The sequence below is a fragment of the Pipistrellus hanaki genome, assembly GCF_964339955.1.
Source record: "Pipistrellus hanaki genome assembly, chromosome: 5".
Classification (NCBI taxonomy): Eukaryota; Metazoa; Chordata; class Mammalia; order Chiroptera; family Vespertilionidae; genus Pipistrellus; species Pipistrellus hanaki.
The window spans coordinates 6375115-6401956 of NC_140507.1; the positions used below are offsets into that span (position 1 = coordinate 6375115).

The 26842-nt window shown below is 45.3% G+C and overlaps 1 protein-coding gene across 1 annotated transcript in view; it reads left to right on the forward strand.

Moving 5' to 3' along the window:
* Positions 1-26842, forward strand: part of SLIT3 (slit guidance ligand 3) — a 496706-nt gene that overhangs the window by 28068 nt on the left and 441796 nt on the right. Inside the window, exons 2-3 of the mRNA XM_084884010.1 lie at positions 16999-17070; positions 23278-23349. Coding sequence (XP_084740136.1) covers positions 16999-17070; positions 23278-23349 — 144 coding nt within the window. The remainder of the gene's footprint in view (positions 1-16998; positions 17071-23277; positions 23350-26842) is intronic.

Below are 26842 nucleotides of genomic sequence, written 5' to 3' on the forward strand. Positions count from 1 at the left end.
GGGCCAGGCCTGGGAGGTTTTGCCTATGGTCTCAACTCTGAGCTCAACCCTACAATGCTAGGGTGGATGGCAAGGTTTCTGTAGATATAGAGGCCCATTTCAGCCTCAAAGGCTCTTTCTTCCAGAGGCTGACCAAGAAACACTGACTTGGCCTCATGAATTAAAGTGGCAAGTCTGCTTCTCCAGAATTTGAAGCACAACATAGCTTCTCGTTCTCTCTTCCTTCTGATGTGGTGTCATCCTTCTCCGGATGTATGGGACTCTCTCATTGTTGTCTTCTTTTCATTTGTCCATCCATGTGCTGTGTTTCTCACAGTGTGTTGCAGTGAAATGGTTTCTGCAAAGCCCCTTGCCTCCTTCCTAAAGCAATTTTCCCCTTTTCAGTGCCCCACACAACAGAGCCAAGGCCCCAAGCCACGTCAGAGTGAACAAACCACAGACTGAAATTGCAGCCATTCAGGAGAGAGGAGTCTTTAATTTGGGCTTAAAATAGCCCACAGCCTGAGATTTTGAGGGATCAGGAGCAAGGTGTAATCGCAGGAAAGGGTATTGGAGACCCACCCCAGGATGACTGAGCAGGGGCTGTGGGCAGGGAGAAAGTCAGGCATAGAGATTGGGGGTCTGGGCTGGAGTCCCCAGGGCTCATTGACATTGTATTCTTGAGTCTCGTTCATAATGATAGAGGGAATGATGGGGCAATAAAAATACCTGGGACCTGCCTGCTCCATCTGGAATGGTGCGTCTGCTCCCCCACTTAGCTGAAAACTCTGTGCAGACATCATTGTCATATTAGCAAAACCCAGGTCCACATGTTGCTGAAATTCTGAGCCACTATGCACTGCACATGATATGTTCTATTTATACTTTATCTCTTGAAAAATGTCCCCTTGAGTTGTACAAGCAGCAGGGCTAGTAATAAGAAGAGCAAAGAATAGTGAGCATCTATAGGCTCAGCATTGTTCTATCATGTTGGCATGTATAAACTTGATTAATTCTCAGCCCAACTCAGGGAGGAGGACATTGTGACTATCTCTTTTCCCAATAGGGAAGTAAAGGGCCAGGGAATTTAAATAATTTCCGAAATCATGACACTAGGTCAGGCTACCAAGTGCACAGTAAACTTTAGTGTGACGCTGGTACCCACACTTAACCATTACGCATGTATCACCTTCCATGTTAATGTTGTGTTTTTTATTATTCTTATTTCTGTGATTTCTGCCTGTCTTAGCTCAGTCTGTTATATCAAAACTAGAGGTCTGGTGCATGAAATTTGTGCAGTGGGGGAGGGGATACTCAGCCAGGCCTGCACCTTGTCCAATCCAGGACCCCTCAGGGGATGTCCCACTGCCGGTTTAGGTCCAATCTGGCAGGAATCTGGCCTAAACCAGCAATTGGACATCTTTCTTGAAATATGGCACTGCTGACTCCTAACTGCTCATCTGCCTGCCTGCCTGATCACCCCTAACCACTCTGTATGCCTGCCTGATCACCCCTAATTGCTTGCCTTCCTGCCTGATTACCCCTAACTGACTCTGCCTCGGCCTCTGCCCACCATGGCAGCTGCCTCTGCCTCACCCCCACTGCCGCAGTTTCATTTGGAAGGTCGTCCAGAAGGACGGCCAGAAGGTCATTCGGATGTCCAGTCTAATTAGCATATTATGCTTTTATTATTATAGATACTGCTGACTGGGTGGGCATCCAACAGACACCTATTTCTCAGAATTCTCAGGCTGGGCATCCGTGATCGAGGTGCCAACATGGTTGAGCTCTGGTGAGAGCTCTTTTCCTGGCTCACAGACAGCCACCTTATCTCTGTCTCCTCATATGATGGAGTGAGTGCTCTGGTGTCTCTCCTTCTTATAAGGACACATCACATCCTGAGGCTCCAATCTCATGTCCTCATCTAAATAAATTACATCCCCAAGGCCATTCCTCCAAATACCATCACGTTGGGGCTTCAACATCTGAATTGGGGGAAGACAAACAGTTATAACACTGTCATTTCTTGTTTTTTACCCTAGTGGACTATATAAGCTCCTAGATCAGAGGTCAGTAAATCATACAATAAATATTTAGCTCTGGGGAGCATACGGTCTCAGCCGAAGCATTTAAACTCTGCCCAGATAGCATGAAAGCAGTCATAGTCAGTCTATAAACGATGAATATGGCTGTGTTCCATGAAAACTATTCATGGGGACTTAAATTTGAATTTCATATACCTTTTCTATCATGAAATATTAGTCTTCTGAGGTTCTTCTACCATTTAAAAAACATAAAAACCATTCTTAGCTTGTAGTTTCTACAAAATCAGGCAGTGGGCTTGATTTGTCCATAGTTTACTGACCCTGGTCCTAGAGCCCAGGGATTTGAAGGGTCGTGTGTTTACTTTAATCCATGTCTTCCCAGGACCTCGGTCCTGGCAGTCAGTCTCCATCCCTAAAAGCTGATTTAATGAGAACTCTGTGGCAGCTCTCGCAGGTATGCCGGATGACCTGGGGATACTGCTGATTTTCAGAAGAGCCAAAAGTCACCCTTGCTCTGAGCAAAGGATGGAAATTCTATCTTTGTCACAGTGGCTCCGAAGAGAGCAGGAGTCTCCCGCTTGTGGGTCTTCACAAATGTTTGTGGGAGAGCGAAGAGACAATTTCTTTTTCCACAGAAAGTGTAGAGATTTATTCTTTGCAAATAGACCTACAGACGTGATTTGTAATGGGAAACAGATTCCCCCCCTGAAGATAAATGGAATGTCCCCACCTCCCAAACTGAGAAGAGAATTGTTTCCTCTTTACAAAGGAAACAAATTGGATTCTCAAAGGAATAATCAGAGAAGTTTTTAAAATTGTCATAATAAGCAAGATATGGTTTCATGAATGATGAAAGGGAGGGCTGCCTTTCTCTAGTCTGGACATGCAGAACTGGTCCAAGAATCACACGAGGTCTCTCTCTCTTTCTCTCTCTCTCTCTCTCCCTCCCTCCCTTGCTCCCTCTCTCCCTCCAGGATCCCTGTCCCTTGGCCTATTATCAGTGTCAGATGAAGACAGTGGCTCCCACCTGAATGGGGTTGGTGGGTCCATCCTGGTCCAGTGTCTCACTATACAAATATTGTCTTCCTTTCCAGCCCTCCTCCTTCAGCACGTTACTGAGGTGGGACCCCACTCCCCAGGCAAACTTCCTGGCAGCTGCAGATCATTTTTGGTCCATGGGAGAGGGCATTACAAATGGGAGCCTTGCCCAAGCAAAGGGATGGTGCTTGGAATGAGCTCGGTGGGCCCAGGGCTCTGCCTGGATGGACGAGCCACTTGGAATACACTTCCAGGCAGCCAGGGTTCAAGGCCGAAGCTTCTCACCTTGGTGCAGGTGCAGAACCATGATGAGTTGAGGGACTAGTGCCATACACCCGGACAAAAGTCAGCATCAGCTGTGTCCTTGGTCAAATGCGGCTGGGCATGGACGCTAAGAGCTGGTATAAAGAAGAGTGGCTGGGAGAGGAAGAAACTACAGCCTCTTACTTTGAAGAGCCTAAACTCCCCACTCCTTTGCTGCATATGTGGAGGGGGATTCCACACTGCGCTTGCCCTCCAGGTGCTCATAAGAAAGTAGACAATTAGGTCTTTCAATTCCCTGGGAGCTATAGGAGCAAAACACATGGAGCCATGCCAATCCGGCCCTGCTCTCTGGAGTCATTTCCCTGGGGATCATAGAAGATGTGTAAATGGGGAAAGTTACTTAAACTCTCAGGACTTCAGTTTCTGCCAACTGGAGATAATAATAGTATGCACCTCGTAAGAACTCAAAGGAGATGAGAAGTGCCTGATAAATCATGGGACCTCAATATATGGCAAAACTGTTTTACTGTTATTGTTCATCATTATGATACTTTCCCGGCAGCAATCACTTCCTACAGTTGCATAACTCTTACTTAATTTCTAAAGCCCTTTTCTTTGCAAATAGACATGCATACTTCATTTGATCATCTCAGAAACTCTCCGAGGTTCAGCAAGTGCTATTACCCCGTTGTGCAGAGGAGAAGAGTGGCTCACCCAGACCACAATATTAGGGAGTCATGAAACTGGCCCTGAGCCTTGGCTGGTGCTGCAGCCTTTGGTCTGGTTGTCATCAACTGTGCCATTCTGCCTTCTCACAGGTGCACAAGACTGTGCCAGTGCATAAGACGCTCGATGTGTAAGAAGTTTTATCTGCTCTCAAGGAGCTCCTAGTCTAGTTGAAATGCAAAGCATCTGGTCTAGGAAACGGAGCATCCACATGCAAGTGAAGGCACATTTGCTCGTTCCAACAGAGGCAGGCCAGAAAGTGACTAGCCAGGAGTCTTACATGGCGCCATCAGATGACATCCAGAATTTTCTTACGCTTAACCTGCGAAGACCTGTCTCTGATTTCCTGCATGTCACTCCTGCAAATTCCCTCCATGTGTGAAATGTGCAAAGAAGCCAACTCTGTGGCGGATGGTGAAGCTCCAAGTTGCATCACATCCCCTCTACCACTCCTCCTTCGCAGCAGACCTTAACGTTATTCTGTGATTGCTTCGCATCATCCTTCCCAAATGTGCATCAAATTAAAGAGTTATTAGGGCATGGCAGGACATGTTTATGGGGAAGAATTTCCTTTAAAGTCATAGCCCAGCCTGAACTTACTTTATTAGTGTTTATACAAAGTATGTAGTCTGTTCCAAGGCAATCCATATTTATGTTTTTGCAACCATTGCATTCCTTGGGCTGCCCCTTCCTGTTTTCTTAAAGTGATTATTGCACCTAGATTAACAGTTAATGGTGTGTGTGCGCTGTGTGGCTGGTCAGGCTTAGAGACCTGCGCCTTTCAGAGAATGACAACCATGATGTGTCCTATAAGAAAAATAAATTTTATTTTATTTTCTTACCTGAGGATATGTTTTTATTGATTTTTAGAGAGGAAGTGGGGAGACAGAGTATGCATCTCACATAGGGATTGAACCCACAATGTAGGTATGTGCCCTAACAACCTAGCTATGTACCCTGGCAAGAAATCAAAACTGCAACCTTTTGGTGCACAGGACAGTGCTCTAACCAAATGAACCACCCATTCAGGGCCAAATAGCATGGATTTGAAAGTGATCTGATCAAAGTGGACATAAAGGGGGGGTGGCACTCCATAAGAATAAACATGGGGAACAGGCCCCCTTGTTTGTCCACTCACCTCTAATCATGGGAATTCTGTGGCTCTAACAAGGAACACTATTTGCCCAGGACAGTTCTTACTTTCCCTGTTTTCCTGATATAATTATTAAAGGCGTTCTTTGAGGTGCAAAGCATTGCAGTTGGGATGTTAAATTACATGGTCACTCTAGTTAGAACTGATGCCCAGATTTACTGGTGTAAATGAAATATGGACATCGACTTTGGATCTGAAGCCATGGTCAATGAGGAACAAATGTAACTGAGATAAAGCCATCAATAAAAAGCTCAGGTTCAGCTCAGCCGGCATGGCTCAGTGGTTGAGTGTTGACCTATGAACCAGGAGGTCACAATTTGAATTCCATTTGGGATACATGCCTGGGTTGCAGGCTGGATCCCCAGAGTGGGGCATGTAGGAGGCAGCCAATCGATGATTCTCTCTCATCATTAATGTTTCTATCTCTCCTTCTCCCTTTCGTTCTGAAATCAATAAAAACATATATTTATAAAGAAGAAAAAGCTCAGGTCCAGACCAGTCATTCAACAGATATTTATTATGTCTCTTATTTGCTAAGCATTGTGCTGAACCCTGAGGATTCAAATATAAATAAGATATTCCTGATGCCTGAGAAATTGGAGTTTATTAGTTTAGCTAAATTTTTTAGTATGTTACAAAAATTGTGTGGTTAGGCCATGTCAATTGGTCTCTCATCCTTCAGGACTCGTTATTTATTTCTTGAAGTTGATTGCTAAAGTCTCAGGCACTGACACATGAATGCCTGGATATAGACGCTCATTGGTCATTATCAGCTTGTGACCATAGACATGGGTATCAATCTCCCCGTGTTTCCATTTGCTCATTCATGAAATGGGAATAATAATAGCACCTACCTCCCAGGCTGGTGGTGCGGATTGTAAGAGGCACTGAGTGTGAAGTGCTTAGCATAGTTTTTACACAAGGTAAATACCCCATGCACGTTGGCTCTCGCTTAATAATTACTCATTCTGCAGGAGGAGTAATTTAGAACCTAATGTGGGCAGGGTGCATGTACCTCTGTTGATGAGAACTTAGATAGCATTCTTTTTTTTTCTTTTTTTAAAAGCATAGTTTCATGTTTGTTAATGGGCCTCAAAGCCTATGACAATTATCCTGGGGAATAATTCAGGGTCAGGGAGATGCTGACCCTGGGGAATCAGTCATTCCATTGTCCACCTTTTAAAATTGGGGCAGTAATTTTCCCAAGGTCATGCTATGAGATAGAAATGGCACAGAGAACGATCATGATTGCTTAACTTCTAGGCCTTTCTCTCCTACTCTGCTGTATAGCCATGTGCCATCAGTCAGCACAAACCAGGCTATGCTTCAGGAACAAAGAAACCCAGATATACCTGTGGCAAAGCACAGTAAGCAGTGCTGTTGGTGTGGGTAGTGGTTGTGGTCTGTACTCCATACTGTCACTCCGGAACCCAGGCTTCTTCCATATTAGGACACCACCATTTTTACATGTGGCCCCTCATCAAGGAAGACAGGAAAGGGAAGAAAGGATTGTGCTGTGTGAGATGTTCTATGATCTTAGCTTGGAAAGAAATCAGGCTCATGGCCTCACCTAACTCCAAGGGGCGCCAGGAAATTTAATCTCACTGTTTACCAAGGAGGAGAATGAAACAGTGTGGTGAGCACATAGCGGTGTCCTGTCGTGCCTTGCGCCTGGCATTTCTTGTCCCATTTCCAAAGACTGACCCCAGTCTCCTCTGAGGTTTCTGTTTCCTGACTTCCAGGGATTTGCAGAACCATATTTTCATGTGCTCTACATGCAGTGTAGGGAAGGTTTTGAGAACAGGCCTTCTGAGAATTGTTTGGAAGATCTTGATAAAGTGGGACAAGAAATGATGAACTTTTTGATTGATAGGCACCTTGCGGTCATTGCTCAGAAAGCGGTAAGTTACCATTCTAGAATCACTTTGTTGTATCCTTTAATCCTTACAGCATCTTAGGAGGTAGCTACTGTTATACCCATTTTATAGATGAAGAAAGAGAAGCCTGGGGATGCGTTAAGAACCTGCCCCAAATTACACCACTGCTGAGATTTGAGTCCAGGCCCTGATTCAGGCCTGCTTTCTTAAACATTGGGCTCAGGAGCAGGGAGCTCAAACTGACATGCCTGTAAGGACGAAGCAGGTACATCAGTTAGGGAAGCAGACCAGGCAGACTGTTGGACTACAGAGCACATGCCTTGTCCAAAACGGGCAGTTGCTTCTTAGCTCCAGTTCACAGTAGCCCTGATTTTTGGGGGGTGACAATCCGGGATTCCAGATTTATAAATTACATTTTTCCAAATTGGCAATGAAGTTACAAAACTCAAACCCATACTGAGAACCAGACTAAACATACCTGCAGGCCAGAATTGGCCTGTGGGCCACCAGTTTGCAAGTTCTACTCTGCTTTCTCCAGCAAAGAGCTAGATATGCCTCAGGCATGCCCTTCCTGCTAGAGCATGGATTGCATGAGCAAGGCAGGCCAGCAGGGAGCCCTCCTGCAGGAAAGAACAGTCAAAACAGAGACCCAGCCCACCCCTCCGCCTTGCAGGGCCCTCACCACCACCACATCCAGCCATCCAGGTTGCCCCTCGTTCTGAACCGTTCTCCTCCCTATAGGTAGCAGTCTGCACAGCGCTGGCTGCAGACTCTTGCAGGTGTAAAATTATATATGCGAGTGTGTTGCCAAGCCAGAAATTTAGCCCAGGGAGGCTTAGTTCCCAAACAACTGAGGTAGTCTGAAGCCAGTTTTTTAAATCAAACTCAGTCATTTCTCTCCCGAATGCGTGTTTTTGAACTTGTATGTGGTTATGTAACGGATGAGAATGAAGAGCAGAAGTCAGAGAACAGTCAAACGATGCCTCCTGTTGTGCAAGTCGGGAGAGGTAAAGCATGAGACGGGAGCTCTGTGAGGGTGATCCACAGGGACACGCGGCTGCCTGACCTGGCGGATGGCAATTAGATGGTTCTTGAACACACGCTGTTTCCTCTGCGCCATCATGGAAGATGGATGGCATCAAGTCCCTTGGGCTGGGAGAGGACTCAAGGGCAGGAAGACACCCCCAGGGCAGGACAGTCTGAGCAGCTTCAAATAACTGCCCTTGGACTTACCAAGGAACATCTCACTCTGGCCAGATTTCCAGAGCCTCGAGTGGCCGTAGCTCGGCTGGTTACCAGCTATGGGGAGAATCCTATTTCAACTGGCTCACACATTTTCAACATTTTCTGGTGGGGAGGGAAGGGTGCATGAGTAATGCATATTTACTGTGGAAAATACCAACCGTCCCAATAAGCAAAATGTAAAATGTGTTAAAAAAAACAAAAAACAAAAAAAAAACAAAAAAAAAAAAACAACAAAAAGCAAAACACAAAAAACAAAAAAACTATTCGCCCAGCATCCAGAGAAAACTAATGCATGTTTCTCTGAGTGTCTTCAAGGGGCCTCACTTCATGTGAGGTGTCTGGGCGGACTGGAGGGGAGGATAGTCTGTGGTCTTGGCTCCCACAGAGCTCCACATTCCTTTGGGAGATGAGGCACACACGCAGAAAGCAGGCAGCAGCACACACGGTGGAAGGGGATGTGATGAAAGCCCAAAAGGAGTTGTGTGTGTGTGCGGGGGGGGTGGTGGGGAGGGGGCAATGATTCAGAAGTTTAGAGGCTCAGGGAAGCGAGAGATCGGCAGAGGATGGAGAGGCTGGGAAAGCTGCAGAGGGGAGGCTGGGAGGCCTCATAAGACTGTATATCAGTTTCCTGGTGCTACCATTACCAATAACCACAAACTGGGTGGCTTCAAACACAGAGTGTATTTCGTCATAGTTCTAGGGGCTGATAGTCTGAAATTGAAAAGCAGTAGGGCCATGTTTGCTCTGAAGTCAGAAGGGCAGGGTGTTTCCTTGTGTGCTACCAGCTTCTGGTGGTGGCTGTCAGTCCTCAGCAGTCCCTGGCTTGCTGTTCTATCACTCTAGTCTCTATCTATGCTATCACATGGTTCTCCCACTGTTTCTGTTTTTTTTTCATCTTATGAGGACTTCACTCATGCTGGATTAGCACCCACCCTAATGGGCTTATTTTAACCTGATTAATCTACAAAGGTCCTATTTCCAAACAGGGTTATATTCATAGGTTATATTCAGTGGTGCCTCGCATAAAGAACGCCTCGCACAGCGAACGCTGCACACAACGAACTTCATTTCATGATTCGTACAATGAACTTCGTTTCACACAACGAAGTCGCCCGAGCTTCCACGACCGCTTTGCCCGAGCTTCCACAACTGCTTCGCCCGAGCTTCCACGATCGCTGCCGATGTAGTATTGCATCCTTCCGCGCAGGCACTGCAGGCAGTCGTTAGTCACTGCGCTTAACTTAAGCACGTATCGCGGCAATCGTTCTTCATTACGAATTAAATCACGCACGTATCACGGCAGTCGTCCTTTTAAGTTAAACTCAATATTTTTTTATACTGTATCTAAATAAAAATAATAACAAAAAATTTATCTTTTTTATGTCATCTTAGCATATTTTATGCTACAGAACGAATTATTTTTTTTAACATGTATTGTTATGGGAAAACGCGTTTCCCATAACGAACTTTTCGCATAACAAACTTGCTCCTGGAACGAATTAAGTTCGTTGTGTGAGGCACCACTGTACCAAGAGTTAGGGCTTCACTTTATGGGAGAGTTAGGGCTTCACTTTATGGGGGAACACAATTCAACCCATGATGTAGTGTTTGGATGGAGAAAGGATGCTGGTAGCTTTCAAAGCAAGCCAATAGCAGGAATATATTTTTTGATGGAGTGCTTAACTCAGTTCCCCGGCCTAGTAGGTGCTTAGTAAATGTCTGTGGACCAAAAGAAGAAAGAATTAAGTGAAGCAGGCTAAGAACAGCACTGAAACCCACCTGCCTATTATTGCACCTTGAAAGAAATTGGCAATTTGGGGAAATGAACCTGTTGCAGGGGTTAGATGTGATGTCAGGGGAAAGAGGCATAGGTCTGTTAAATCAGGCATTTCCTGCTTGGCCCCTTTTCCCTTCTGTCCTTTCATTGCTGAAAGCTTGAAGTCTGCCTCAAGGATACTCCACAGTCTGGGGTGCCACCTGCCTCTGTGATCCTATTTAATGACATTCAGCTCCAGTACCTGACTTCCTTTCTGTTGCTCAGATCCTCCAAATGCTTTCTCTACTCAGGACCTTTATGATTCTGTCCTTCTCTTGGAAAGTACTCCCTTCAGCCTTTACCCTTAGCTAGCTCAAGGTCTTATAAAACTGCAAATGAGTGTTGGTTGGGACTGAAGTCTCATATGAAGGCTCAACCGGGGACAGGTCCATAGTCAAGCTCTTTGTTGGTTGTCTGTGGTGGCTTCCCTTAGTTCTTGCCTATGTGCTTTCCTTATGTAGCCACTCACTTCATCACAGGTAGCAAGGGAGAGTCCCCTAGCAAGACAGGCTTTGCAGTCATGTGTGATGTAATCACAGAAGTGACATCCTATTACCTTTGCTGTATTATATTGATGAGAAGCAAGACCTACCCACATTTAAGGAGTAGGGATTACACATTGGTAATCCCAGGAGGGAGGGCATCCTAGAATCTGTCTGCCATTCTTACCAGGAGAATAAAAGTTCCCTGAAAGGAACCTTTTATTTGTTCAACACTCTATTCCTAGCTACCATCACAGTGACAGGTCCAGAGTAGTGTTTAATAAAGGTGCATGGTTGGAAAAAAGAAAGGATAGAAGTGAGGAAGAGAAAGGGAGAAGAAGGAAGGAAAAACAGATGGAAGGAAAGAAGGAATGTCTTGCTTTCCTCTGCAACATCTTCTGGGTTAACAATTGAAGCCATTTTCTCCATGCTCTGCTAACAGCTTCACTCGGGAATGTTTTTGCTGCTCCCCCTTCCCACATGTGCCACTGCAAAAAAAATTTTTTTTTTGCAGAATGCCACAGAATGAATCAAAAGAAGAGTCTGGATACACATGTGCCAAGATAGGGACAGTGGCCTACCCTAGAACATTTTTGTTTCATTTTTTTCCCATGTTGTTCTCAATTCTTCCTCTTCCACCCCACCCAAGGTGTCAAACAGATGTGAAAATACCACAAAGCTGCAAGTCACAGTGTTGGTTTATGATTTATGATCAGAATGGGGGAAAATAATGCAGGAGATTACCATGGTGATGCCTGTTTATGGAGGCAACATGGCAGATGATGAGGAACATGGCAGAAACCACACACTGGCAAACATAGCAAGAAAGCACTTCTGCCTGGAACTTACAAAGGGGTTCAGCACTCCCACAGGCCCAAGAACTCCCTGGACAACAGATGAGGAAGTGTGACATCTTGGCCACAGTGGGAATAGCAAAGCCACTTTGCTTTCTTCAAGACATAGGGATGGGGAATTCTGTTCTGTTCTATTCTTTTCTTTTCTTTTTCTTTTTCTTTCTTTTTTTTTTAAGTCCGCTGTTAAACTGACGCAGTGGAAAGTGCTTAGACTCTAGTTGCAGATGGGCAGCATGATGTGATATAAAGCATAGCCTCTGCATCCACAGAGCCTGAGTTCACATCCCAGCCATTGCTGCTTATTGTTTGTATGACCTCACAGCAACTTGTTTTATTGGTAAAATTTCCTAAGTTGGGGTGTAGGTGGGAGAGACTAAACTTCAGTTTCCTCATGTGAAAAATGGGATAATAATAGTACCTATCTCATAGGATTGCTGTCTGGATAAGAGAGAATGAACATAAACTAGTTAGCACAATGCCTCGTGGACAGTTTGGGCCCAGCAAATATCAGCTCTTATTAAGGCTGATCTTCAGTATTTTTATCTGTTGAAGGATGACTAATACCTACCTTTCAGAGCAGTTGCAAAGAGAAGAAAGAAAAAAAGAATGAGGAGCTCCTGACTCAAAATGTTGCACTTGTCCATGTAGACGGCTATAACCAATAGTCACAAAATTTCAGTGTCTTAAGAGTTATGTCTTAAACCTGTCTAACTCTAATGTGGGTAAATTGGGAGGCAGGGAAGGGAAGGTCTCTGATCCATGCAGTCATTCAGGGACCCAGGCTCTTTCTGTCTGCTCACCTTGGGCTGGAGTCAGCAGATTCTTGGAGTCCTCCACTGGATCTACTGACTCCAGCCCAAGGTGAGCAGGATGTTTTATGGACCAAGGCCTGAAGGCAGTATATATGTTGCTGCCAGTGTAATTGTGAGAACTCAGTTACATAGTTGCCCCTACCTGCAAGGGAAGCTGAGAAACGTAGTCTCTCTATGTGCACCAGACAGACAGAAGAAACTGGTTTGGTTGGACAACTTGCCAATCTGCCACAATGTTGAATGAATAGCACCTGCTCATTGTGATTACTATATAATACCAGGGTGGTTCCCATGGCACCATAAGCCCCACTTGGAGGGATGGGCAGCCCTAATTATGCAGCCTTCCACCTCAGAGCCTGAGAGCAGCACCAATTCTCACCTCATTCCTAGAATGACACAGGAGCCTTCAGCCCCTGTGAGTTATCCCTGACCGTAAAGACCACACTGAGAGTTTCAAGGGTGGCAGGCAAGCCTCAGAAAGGATGTGTGAGAGTCAAGTGAATGCATGTCCATTGTTAATGCTAAATTAAATATTTGGAAGGTGGCTTTCCTTTCTCTTTCATCTTTCCATTTTTTGCAAAACAAATCATTCCAACACTTAATGGTGTAAGACATAGCACTCATTTTAGTATTCTCCACTACAGTTTCTGTGGGCAGGAACTCAAGGCCGTTTAGCCGGGTGATCTGGCTTTTCATAGTTTTAGCCAGATGGTAGCTGCAGCTGGAATCTCAAAAGTGTCTGCTCTTACATGTTTGACCTCTAAGCTAGAAATACCCAATCAGCCAGGGCTGGAGCAGCTAGGGCTCCTCAGGCATTTCCCTTCCTCTCTCCTCTCCCTCTCTCCCTCCCTCTTTCTCTCCCTCCCTCCCTCCCTCCTTCCCTCCCTCCCTCCCTCCCTTCTTTCCTTCTTCCCTCACTCCCTTGTTTCATCCCTATCTTCCCTCCCTCTTTCACTCACTCCCCATGGTCTCCTGGTCTTTTCACATGGTAGCTCAGGACGCCAACGCAGTCGTTCTGAGAGACAGCCAGGCAGTCACTTATTGTCAAAGAAATCATTTGCAGACATGTTGTAAAACCACTTCGCTTCCCCACCCCACATCTAGACACTGTAATGGTTTCCCTATCCAGGATCACTCCAGATGGGGCCATGCCTGCAGATGGTTCAGAACTCATCCTAGGCTGAGATCTGATTCCCTCAGAGGCTAAAGGCGAAGGCTGAGAAATCTAAGAGTCCATAGGAGCCTGGACTGGGACAATGGGGTTGGGGAAGGATGGACACATGAAGTAGTGCAGCCTCTTCTCAGTGTCAGTTGAGTTAATTCCCATTTTTCGCCAGGCATGTTTGCAATCCAGGCTTCCTGAGGTCTCACAATTCCAAAGTCTGCAAGTAGGAGAGAGTTACAGAAAGCTCAGAGTGTTTAAGTGAATTATGCAAGCTCACAGAACTGGGAGTAGGGGTGGTGGACAGAGATTTGAACCCTGACCTGTCTCACCTCAAAACCCATGTGCTTCCTGACCTTCTCCTTGGCAGTCTGGCAGTATTGTATGGATCAGGGAGGAGAAGCTACCATGGAAATATCCATGGAACTAGGTGTCATAGAAATGCTTCAAGGAAGAGGCAGCGTGAGGGGCCTCTTGTGCTTCCTTCCTATCAACCACAAAATGCCCCCTCTTTTCACCTGTGGGAAGATAGCATGCAAACCAAGTCTCTGAGGATCCCAAGATTCATCTCTAAGCTCAGAGTTTGGGGTGGGGTAGTCAGCTGCTCTTGGTGCACTGAAATTTCAGAGTGGATGTGGGGATTTTCAGTTCAACTAATTATAGAAACAATAGCTGCCGTGATTGAGTCTTTAACAAATGTCAGATAAGCGCTACGCATGCATCATCTTATTTAACCCTCTTAAAAACTGTTGAGGTCAAGGTCATCACCCTCATTTGGCAGATGGAGGAGAAGCTGAGCCTCAGAGATGCAGCAAACTGCCCTTAGGTCACTCATTATGTGGCAAGGTGAGGATTCACACTCAGGGCTGCTTGCCTCTGAAGCCCTACTTCCCAGACACTGACCATGTTCCCATGGCAGCCCCACAGTCCCCATCACAACCCAACCCCAAGTCCTCAACATCCCAGCAGCACACTTTGTCCCCCTTCACATAATAAAGATATATTGAAGAATACTGGTGCCACAGCCACTGGCATTAGCTGCTGAGATACCATGCTGTGCCCCCGCAATGAAACCCTTAGTTGCATTGTCATATTCACAGTTGTCAGGGTCCCCAAACAACCATCCCAGTTGTGATCGGAGGTGAGAAAAATACTCAGGGCAATTATGGGCACGCACAGATCCCTGTCTGCATGCTGGTCCCTCATCTTTGCGTGAGCAACCCTTTTCTATTTCCCTATGCAGTTCTTGCTCTTCCTTCATCAGCACTCACCTTAGTCAGAGGAGTGCACATGCTGTTCTTCTCTTTGGTAGGCTAGTTCAGAAGCAACTTTGCTATTTTAGATAGTGGAACACTGGATGGAGTGGGGAGTTCCCAGGTGAGGTTCCTCAAGGACTCGCTTCATGCTTATTTCAGTATTATTTCTGTATCAGGAGAGTAATCCCTCCCCAAACTTGGTTTTTCCTCCTGCAAAGTATGAGGATCTGAACATTGTTTCCTCATTCTTTTTATGCAACCACAGATCTCACAAGTCTCACTGAAGCCCAACTACAGGGTGACAACGTCAGGACCTGACTGGGAAAACCAAAGAAATGCAGTGGTCCCTCCTTATCCACAGGGCATATGTTCCAGGCCCCCGTGGGTGCCTGAAACCATGGATAGTACTGAACCCTCTGTGTACTGCTTTTTCCTATACCTCATATCTTTTCACTCAAGGGAAGCACTTTATGGCTTTTCTTGGCATATCCAAATTGCCAGCATAATATTCGTGCTTTGGGGGCCATGAGTAAGTAGAGTAAGGGTCACAAGCCCTGTGGTTCCATGGCAGGGGAACTGAGTTGGCTGCTGAGTGATTCATGGGCCAGGAGCGTTTACGCTGCACAAAGGGATGATTCACATCCTGGGCAGAAAGGAGTGGGAAGGCGTGACATTCCATCACACTACTCAGAGTGGTGCACCATTTAAAACTTAGGTATTGTTTATTTCTGGAGTTTTCCCATTAATATTTTCTTATCGCAGTTAACCATGGGCCACTGAAACTACAGAAAAGGATGCTGTAGAGAACATGTAGATAGGAACCCATTACTGGAAAATGTCCTTTTAGCTGTATGTTCTGGAGGAAAGCAGAGCAAGATAGGTTACAGGTACCTTGTTGAAGCTCTAACTTGGTCAAAGCCCCGGAAAGTTCCTAAGGAAGGCATGGAAAATAGGAATTCATTGTTCAGGACTCATTATTAAGAATTAGAACATTATTTATGATCCCTTTTTGTGTCCAGTCTTCTGATATAGTTTTAGTGAGCACATTTATATAGGTTTATTCTTGTCTTTGTTTTCCCCTAATCCTAGTTTCCTACCTCCATGGTACTCCCTTCTCCCGAGCAGCGCCACCATAATGCTTTCAGTTCTCCTATGATGAATCCTTCTCTTTGGGACCATTTTTAGGATCTTAAGCCTACAACGGTGGGAGTGATCCACCTAGCTATCTTTACCTAATGTAGAAAATTAGCGAGTTACCTTAACTCTGTGCCAAGCACACAATCTACCTTATTGGGCTATGGCCGTGGTCAGCAAACTGAGGCTCACAAGCCACGTGAGGCTCTTTGGCTCCTTGAGTGTGGCTCTTCCACAAAATACCACGGCCTGGGTGAGTCTGTTTTGAAGAAGTGGCATTAGAAGAGGTTTAAATTTAAAAATTTGGCTCTCAAGATAAATTTCAATCATACTGTTGATATTTGGCTCTGTTGACGAATGAGTTTGCCAACCACTGGGCTATGGTGTTAAATGAGATATGGTCTTTGCCCTTGGGAAGTTCTCAAACTAGGTGGGAAATAGACAAGTACCTGGCTAGGTATCAAAGTCAATTAAGATTCTTCTGGTTTCAAGTGATGGCAAATTTAACTCAAACTACTGTAAATTAAAATGTAAGAGGGAAGCGATAGAGTGGCTCCACATAATTTCCAAATACAGAGGTGTCTGGCTTCAGGCAAGTGTGGCTCCAGAGCCTCGTAGGATAGCACCAGAAATCAATCTTTTTATCTCCTAGCTCTGGAAAGCTCTGTCTTCATGAGAAACATGGCTGCTGGCAGCGCTGAACAGCTTAGTAGCCCCAGTACAGAAGAGCCCACTGGGAATTTGAGTCATGGACGCATTCCTCAAACAATGACTGTTGTCAGAGGGGGCAAAGATGCCTATAATCCTGGCCTGGTGAGGAGTTTATCCCTGGAGCTGAGACGAAGGTTCAGCCCCACTTCTATGACGTGATCTGTGAGTTGGGGGTGGGGAGCTTCCAAAGAAAAATTTCTGACCTGATGAAGGGGCAACAGAAGCCAGGCAGCTACATATAACAAACTCTGCTGCAGACATAATGGATAGCTTATTCCATACAATACCCTTAAGGTTAGCTGGGCATGCTCAGGGGATATCATTAATCACTGGAATTGCCTTCTTCTTGACAAGCAACATCCCTCCAGTCCAAGCCAGTCTGGGTTGAATAGACTATAAATGTAACCTGAAAAAAATCTTACCCAAATTTTCTCTCCATTTCAGTGACCTGGACAGAAATAATATCACTAGGATCACCAAGATGGACTTTGCTGGACTCAAGAACCTTCGAGTCTTGTAAGTAGCACATTATTCTCCAGCACATTTTTATTTTTGGTTCTTCAGCCTTATGAAAGGGTTCCATTGCCCTAATGTTATACCCCCTAGCACTGGGCAACAGGAATTTTCCATTCTGTGGCACAAAGCCTTTCATTAGGTACCAGGTTTTCACAGGTATCCCATTCTTTGTCTCCTCCCTGCTGCCTGGCTAGACCAATGGAAGAAGACCATCCAGTGACAGGGAAAACAGAAGGCCATACGAGAATAAGTCAACATACCCAGCTCTAGGATGACAGCAATATCAGACTGACTAACCATTCTTCCCTTCCAAAGAGATGATAATTTCTTCTCCAGCATATGCATTAAAAGAAAAATCAGGACAAAAGTTCTTTATCTTGTTGTTTAATGGAGAAATGAGAGGAGAGGAGGGGGAGGGAGGGTGGAGGAAGGGGAGGGAAGGGGGAAGGGCAGGGGAGAGGAGGGAGCCAGACAGGGTCAGAGCCCTTGCTGAACACCCAGCTGTGCAGAGAGGTAGCAGAATGGGCATTTGCAAAATGGGGGAGCAAGGAATACGAGGTCTCATTTCTAAATAGTTATCCCTCATCTCTAAGTCTGAGCTGCCTCCCACACATGCCCTGACAGGGCCAGGGATTGAGCCTGCAACCAAGGTACATGCCCTTGGCCAGGAATCGAACCTGTGGTCCATAGGCTGACACTCTAACCACTGAGCCCAACTGGCCAAGGCTGGAATTCCTTGGCTTTTAGGTGGTTGTCTTCTCCCTGGGCCCTTTCCACTATCTTTGGTCAAGATATATATGTCCACGTTTCCCATTTTATAAGGACACTAATCAATTGGACTAGGCCCATCCTAATGACCTCATTTTAACTGGATTACACAGTACAGACTTCATCTCCAAAAGAATGTTGAATACTGACACACTCGGGGGAAGAGCATCAACATTTGGATTTGAGGGGGAATACAATTATACCCATTTAAATAAAAGTCTTTCTAACCCTCATAATTGCACAAATGATGCTTTTTGGTTAAAACCTTTTCATGAACGATCTGTTTAGTCTCCCTGCAGCTTATGGAGTATTACTTGTATAACACTGTTTTCCTGCTTGAGAATTAATAATGGTAATGATGATGATAAACCAAGATATATGTGGTACCTTCCACAGACCAAACGCTATGTTATGTAGTTATTAACCCCTACATGTTCAGGGGAAACAGAGGCTCAGATAGGTTAAGTGGTCCCAAATCCACATAGCAGGTGACCAAGGGAGGAGGCATCAGAACCCAGGATGTGTGCTTTCTAAGCTCCATGCAGTGCCACTTGCATTATAGGGAGTTTAGAAAACCAATAGTCCACGTGTTTTGTAAATGCACCACTGATGAGCAAGCTGTTTCCTGAGTTTCCCTGAGCACCAGTGTGTGAGAACACTGGGATCCGAATGCGGGGCCTCCAGCCATCAGATGCTCTCCCATCGGCGTGTCCTCCAGTCTTCGACCAGCACACTGCTCTCACCCTCCTTAGAGGGAAGACCCTAGCCCCTGCCATATCAGTCTTTTGCTCTAAGCGGTCATATGCCTGTCAGATGACTGACAGCCATGACAAGTGTGTGTGCTCAGAATTGAGACTGGGACAGGAATGAAGGAATTCCAGGGCTCAATGTCAGGGTGTTTTTATTGAGGAGGTATAGGCAGTAAACAACGTGGTTCCAGGTCATTTTGCTGCTTAACGAACAGACATTTAGTTTCTCTCATTTTTCTTCCCATTTCTAACCCCCTAGCATCTGTGAAAGATTTCCTTTCATACAAGTCAGAAATTTCACCTACTGCTTCATTTTCTTAGAAAGTCAAAAATAACCTTTGATTTTACCATTACATCAGAAATACTAATAAAAATTCCAATTTCCATATCTTTTCTCTGCAAATAGAAAGTTTAAAATAATCACATAAGATCCTGTTAATATCTTCTGGATGGTCTACGTCATTCCTTTGACTGTAGTTTATTGGTACATTCTTCTTATTTTGTTTTCAGTTAATGGGTACAATCTTATTTTGATAAGCGATGCCAAAATCCTCTTCCTTCCTCCACATTATAGACTCTATCAATATAATATGTTTCATTATCTCATCAACTCAAAGGCAGTCCCGTTCAAGTGGTCCATTATTGCTCTACAAAAATCAGGCAGGTGGGATAGTGGAAGTGCTTTCCAGCAGACACCAATAAAATACCCAGACATACAAACAATATGTTTCCTTAATCTTTGCTGTTTAGCAGAGTAACCTAAACAACTATCTTCTTTTGAAAAGCGTTCACCCCACCTTGGTATATTCCCTGTATCTGTTTCTTATTTACAGTTTGTCATGAAACTAGAAAGCACTTAATGGTCTTGAATAATTTGATTGTGCCACCCATTTCCAGGCAGAATGGGTTACCATGGGCAAAAGCAGAAAAAACAGAAAATGAGAACTTCGACCTCATCCAAAGGCAGTTTTCCCAAGTATGGTGCATTCAAAGAGAAGATGTAAGAATTGCCCTTCACAGTTCTTTCTCCCTTGGGGTAGGAGTAGGAAAAGGACTCTGCTGTGCTGTCAGTTAGTTCCCTTTCTCAATAGTCTGTTGCAAGAACTCTGCTATGACCACAACGTGGGAAACAGCTTTCTCCCAAATGGGGCTAATAAAGAGCCAAACTCCACCCAGCCATCATCCCATGGAGTGATATCCGATTCTGATCCAATGTTTAAAAAAAAAAAATTACAATGCTGCAAATGAACACAGTCTGTGTCCTCCTAACTCAGAACAGACTGGAGCCATGGACGTTCCAGCTCTTCCTGGACCCCCTAACCCCCTATCTGGTCAGTAACATGAGGGTGATATCATTGGCTTTAGCACAAGCTCCCAAACTGGATCTCAGCCTAGAAGTGAGGGTTCACAGCTCATTGATTCATGAAATATTGATTATTCATTGAGCCCTTAAGTGCCAAGCATTAGGCTGGACTCTGGTAGATATAGGAAGTGGATCTAGAAGGGGCCCTAGGTACCCTATCAGTCATGTTCCCAGCAGGAAAGAGATGATGCTCACACAGGACAAATGAGGAGAGCTGAATAAGGAATTATTTGCAAAGGGGTGGGAAGGAAGAGATGGTATAGTTCCCTGGGGCTAGTAGCAACCGTCTCTAAGCCTCAAGGAGCAGTGGGATGAAGTGGTTCCCCTAGCAAAGGTAGAGACGGGCTGACAGGACCTGTGGTCTTGGGAAGAGAGATGAAGTCAACCTGAGGTGAGCTGGCAGGGTGGGAACTGGGAATAAATCTCCTACCCTCACTCATATCCTTCTACCCTCCCATCTCCTGCTGGGCACTGCAGCTGGCTGAACCCAACAGGAAGCCAGAGTCGAGGAAGTTTCTGATGTGATGAAGCTGATGAAAGTTAGCCTTCCGGGGCCTCAGCAAAGTAAAAAGGGGCAGCTATCTCCACAGATGCATTTGCATTTGTCTCCCTCTCTTTCTGAAAGAGGCTGGCAGTGTTAGATTAATTAGTACAGAACTAAGAGATTCATCATGGGAGCTTGGAGTTTGACTCCTTCAAAACCCACTGGGTCTGAGACACTCTGCCTCCCTATGTGGCTCCTTGTTATAATTGGGAAGTAATGACAACAAGCCACATGATGGATTGATTGATGGTAAAAACCCAGCTGAACAAACCACCCGTCACTAATATTGAACTGGTTCCCTGTTTAGCAAAATGTGCTAGCGTGAGTCTATTAGCATTCCAAGGCCCTCGTTGCCATATGGCGAGGTAAAAAAGGAAGAGAAGGAAAGGAAAATAACATTTATTAAACATCTAATTATACTCAAGATCCTGTGCTAGATAATTTATATACTTTGCTCCATTTTTATTTTCATTTACGTGATTTTTTAAAAATCCTCACCCAGGGATATGCTTTTATTGATTTGAGAGAGAGAGAGGAAGGGGGAGGAAGCAAGAGAAAGAAAAAACATTGATGTGAGAGAGAAACATTGATCGGTTGCCTCCTGTAGGCAGCCCAACCGGGGATCTAACCCACAACCTGGGTATGTGCCCTGACCAAGAATCAACCCCCATGACCTTTTGATATACAGGATGACACTCCAACCAACTGAGCCATACCAGTCACGCCTCACTTATGAGATGTTTTTAACTTTCTTTTTCCTGTTTTACAAATGAAAAGAGTGAGTCTTGGAGCCGTTGACTAGATAGCCCAATGGCATTACCCTCAGCTGGTAAGAAGGCAGGAAAGGAGATCTAAGTCAAATCTGGCAAGCACATGAGAGTGAGAGTTAAGAGTCCTCCCGAACTAGCTGTGTGACTTTATACAAATAACTTCTCCCTGGACAAGTCTCTTAATCGCTCTGCTTCATTGTGTCCATATAAAGTGGGGGGCCTCTCAGAGGCCAGAAGTAGCATAAATGTATGAATCAGACTGGATGAGGATTGTGGCAAAGTGGGGAGCATGTGTCCCTTGCCTGACCCATACTCAGTTCTGGCCTGTTGTTGATATTTGGACATGGGACAGCTGACTTCTCGAAAGGAGTTTCTCTCTCTCTCTCTCTCTCTCTCTCTCTCTCTCTCTCTCTCTCTCTCTCTCTCTCTCTCTGTGTGTGTGTGTGTGTGTAAGAGATAGATAGATAGATAGATAGATAGATAGAAAGAAATATCCTGATTCCAAAATACCCCTTCACTGAGTCTAAGCGAGAAACTTCATGTGGCCTAGACTAGCCATTTCTTTTATATAAAATCAGTATGTGCTGTGGCCCTAAGTCCTCTTTATTTTTTATCCATTCAATAAGCCTTCATTAAGAGGCTGCTGTCCAGGCAAATGTGAGGTCTGGGAGTATGACAATGAACCCGCCTGGTCCTTACGCATAGATGGATTTGAAAATAAACATAAAGGCCCAAATGTGAACCCTAATAAGTTTGGGGCTTGCCCTGGCTGGTTTGGCTCAGTGGACAGAGCATCAGCCTGCAGACTGAAGGGTCCCAGGCTTGATTTCGCTCAAGGGCATGTATCTTGGCTGCAGGCACATCCCCAGTGGGAGGTGTGCAGGAGGCAGCTGATCAATGTTTCTCTCTCATGGATGTTTCTAATTCTCTATCCCTCTCCCTTTTCCTCTCTGTAAAAAAATCAATAAAATATATATTAAAAAAAAAGAAGTTTGGGGCTTGGTGTGGTTATGAAACATCTCAGAGGTGTCAGCGGTGGAAGCTGTCATGGAAGGAATCCATCTGAAGGAGAGCTAAGCCACTGCAGGCTGCTCTTCCTTCCTCCTGCTTTGGCTTCAGTGCTTCAGAGCACCCCTCCTCCTTCTTGACCCCAAGGAGCTCATGGCCCATCCTAAACTCCACCCTCCGGAGAAGCTCACGTCCATCCCCACTCGGTCCCGCTCAGCCACCAGCCCTGGATGGAAACTATGCAGTTTCATTGCTTCCCTTCCCAACCATCCTGCTAATCTTTTTTAAGATGCCATTTATTTTTTTTTTTAATTAGGGAAACACATGTTCCATTGTAAGCTCAATTCTTAGGATATGCCACATGCACGAACCTAATTCGCTTTAAGCAGAGTGTTTAGTTTTGTAATCACCTGCACCGAAGACTTTGGAGGTCAGCAGAGCCCGTGGCTGGGAGCCCTCGCTTTTGGAACCATCACCCTCCCGATGGGCATGGGCAGCACTGGGAAAGGAGTTCCTGGCACCGGGCTGGTTTTCCTTCGTCACAGGCAGGTGTCCAACAATAGCCTCACCCTTTCTGTGGCTGACCCTGAGACAGCGAGCGAGCGGAGAGGCCCTTTGTGGTGAAGTATTTTTGAATCCGCGCGGGAGGGAGCTCCGAGGGAAGAGATGCTGATTATATGTGTAGTTTTTTATAAGAAGCAGCTTTTACCTCTTCCTTTTCTGTGCAGCATCCTGCTGTGCTTGGGGGGACATTTGCTGAGCACATTCTTAAAATAGAGGCATGGAAACCAATCTGTCAGGTAGAAGTGTGCAGGCGGCGAAACCCTGGTTACCGTGACACCAAGCTGGGATGTGAATTATCTTGTCCCACCGCACTGGTCCCACCATTCTGATCCCAGATGGGGCCCCAGGGTCGTGGGGTGACCATGCCTGCAAGGCCTGCGCCTGGCCTGAGGACCCCCGAGCCCTTCTTGTCTTTGACCCTCACTGTCTCTGTGGTTCCAGGCATCTGGAAGACAACCAGGTCAGCATCATCGAGAGAGGCGCCTTCCAGGATCTGAAGCAGCTGGAGAGATTGTAAGTACAGAATAACCTCCTTTCTTGAAAAGTCATCTTTTTTTTCTATATAATTGGCTTCATTGCAACCTTGCTAAAAAAAAAAAAAGTCTCCAATGTTTAATAAAACGTTTGTTATTATATTTAAAGCACATTAGATGCATGTCACAGAGACACCGAGATTCACATAAACACTTTTTCTTTAAAAGATGCTAGAAGCAGCACCTGGGTTTGATTTTCTTTTTCTCAGCCTGGACCCTCTCTCGGTATTTGTCTGTGGGGCTAGTTCTGGCCTGCCTCAGCCTTCACTCTCGGGAAGGAAGGAAGCCCACAATTAGTTCCCCATCATGGAAACCAGTGTCGGATACCCCCTCCTCCTCTGCACAGGTAGTATGCTCCCTAGTCAGGTCCTGCCTGCACTCCCTCTGCCATTCCCCTGGGAGAGGAAGGACAGCACATGGGCGAAGCCCCGTGGAGGGCCCCTGTCTCTCTCTGAGTGTGCATTAGCTTGTGTCAGGGAGCCCACACATTTCCACGGCAGAACACATTGCCAGTGGCTTAAAAATAGGCCGAGGTTCTGACTGCATTAGAGCGGGAGAGGGAAAGGGGCAAGATGAGAGAGGGACGGAGCCTCCATTTGTTTTGTTGATGAATGCTTTTGCAGAAAAGTCTGGGGTCACTTTGATGAGGGGAGCTGCTCAGATGGTTAAGTGGGCAGCTCCACCTTTCTTCAGTTAATCACATCTGGCAGCTCCTAACATCTGGATATGTGCTTTCTGCCCTCTGAGCAGGGATTGTCCCCAAGAGCACTTAGTCATGCTGGTGGGTGGCTCTCTTTCTCGCTTCCCTCCGCATCCCGGTCGGCCTGACATTGCAGCCTCCTTCTCCCGCAGTCGGATACAGCGGGGCTGCAGCAGCTCACTGCTCTGCCAGCTTCTCTGGAAGGTTGTTCCCTATTTACCTGTCCCGTTTTCAATTGCATCTCCAGAGATGGGCTTGGGAAAGGTGAGGTCTTGCCACCACCTCGTTAGCTTTGTGATCATTCTATCTGGGATGACAGGGGAATGGGAAGGGCTGTTACCCAGCAAAATCCATCACTCCCCCCTCTGCTGTGTAAATTGTCTTTTCTCTCTCTCTCTCTCTCTCTCTCTCTCTCTCTCTCTCTCTCTCTCTCTCTCTCTCTCTCTCTCTCTCTCTCTCTCTCTCTCTCCTGCTGGGTCAAAGGCCAGCGTGTGTTCTGCTACTGTGGTCTGGAAATATGACATTTCTTTCTTATAAGGGAAAGTAGTTATAAAAGTAATGAATGTTGCCTCCATTTATGTTTTTATTTTTAAGTTTCTTAAAGCTTAAATTCTTCTCCTTGTTTAGACCAAGGAAAAACACACCCAGGTATTTGTTGGAGCTGGTTTCTTTCTACGAAACATTCAACATTTCTATGGAAGGATAAATATACAGAGCTTGGTGAAAAGGCTAGCTCTCCCCTAGTCCTCTGATTAGAAGGATAAATAAATTTCCAATTCATTAATTTCGTGGTTGTCAGAAGGGAGCTAATTGAATACCTTGGAAATGCCAGGAACTGTGCCGGTGTTTTACAGGCTGTTATTTTATCCCCACAAAATTCCTGCGAGGTGTCATTACCCTCATTCTACAGATGAAGAAACAGAGGCCCAGGGAGATGGAGCCAAAGAATGGGCGGGGGGAGCCAAGATTCAAAGCTACATCTGTCCAACATCAAAGCCCACGTCCTTTCATACTTCCGTGCCGCAGACTTTAGATGAAGTGTGATCTTTAGCAATAGCCCTGCAAACAGCCTCCTACATACCCATTTCCCTCAGGGGAATCTCAAAGAGAAGTTCTGGCCAAGGCACTCCTCCCTGGCTTGGTGATCATGGATGAAATTCTGCGTGTCCAGGGGCTAGAGGGGTTGCATTTGCAGGGTAAACCTGCCCCTTGCTCCACTTTGGCTTATTAGGAAGGTCAGGCTGGCTGCTGTACTAGATAAACCTTCAAATATCATGGCTTCACTAAGTGGAAGTTTTCTTCTTATTCATATCAAGCCCAGGCAGGGCATTCCTCTTTGTGTGGCCTCTCTCCTCCAAGGGGATTCTCAGGAACATGGATTTTCTCCACTCCTCAGCTCTGCCATCTTTAAACCTTGCCTTTTGAGGTACCAATGTTTGTTTGCATCAAGCCCGTAGAAATGAAAACAATATGAAGAATTGCACATGGGAAGTTTTCATGGGCGAGACCCGGAAGGAGGACATATCACTTTCACTCATATATGCCTTGGCCTAGAACTCAGTTTGAGGTTAGGAAAGATAGTTGAGTGATATGCCCAGCAACTAGAGGAAACTGGTTTGGTGGACAGTTAACCAGTCTCTGACTTACACTGCAACCAAGCAGAAGAAACACTTGGCCAGGAGGAAGAATGGAAGTATAGGCAGCTGATTAGTATGCCCAGCTGGAAAGGTACCCTCATTTAAGGCCTTTCTGTGTTAATGAGGAGTGTGTGTGACATTATCCTGACTGGTGTTAATCTTGTTTCAATTATTCAGTCTGACACCACACAGACCTAGAGCTAGAGAATGGGAAAATACAACAACTGAAGAAGTAGATGGCTGATTGTACCATTTCTACCTCTCACTCCTGGCTTAATTTGTGTCTGTATATTTACTAGTAGATTAATCTTTATTGGTCATGCTCTGAAGTACAGACTGGAAATTATATGGGTTTTTGATCATTTATTTCTTGAGTGTTTATTTTCATTCACAACAGTCATTACTGGATGGATCTCTTGAGCCCTAATGGGAAAGGAGAGACAGTTCTGTCCTGCGGATCTCAACTCAGAAGTCTATTCTCTATTCCTCGGTGAATGAATTCCTGCTCCAGACTGAGTTAGGTGTCCTTCCTCTCATAGCACGTGATTGTCCCTGTTACAGCACTTACCACACCATATTTTAATTTCCCATTTGCCTCATTATCTATCCCTAAAACTATGAATATGTCGAGGTCAGTATTCATGTTCCATTCAGCTCTTAATCTCAAAGCCTTGCACAAGGTATGATAGTGCTTACAGAATATTTATCAAATACTTTTTTATACCAGTTTTTGTTTTATGCCAGTGATTCTGAATTGGGACGGATTTTTACCCGTAGAGAACACTTGACATTGTCTGGAGATATTTTTGGTTATTACAGCTGGAGGATGTTATTGGCATATAATGGGTAGAGCTCAGGAATGTTGCTAAACATCCTACAATGGACAGGACAGTGCTCACTGCACTGAATTATCTGGTCCAAAATGTTAGTTGTGCTAAGGCTGAGAAACTCTGCTCTTTACCTTTAATGTGTCATGTAGTATCTTAGGCACTTGACATACATCTTCTCATTTAATTCATCCAACAATATTATGAGGCTAAAGTGATCATATCCCTGACATGATAAAATATAAAATTCAAAGCACTGCCTATGAAGTGTTATTGCTATGTATGTTTACCCTAAACCTAATTTAGCTA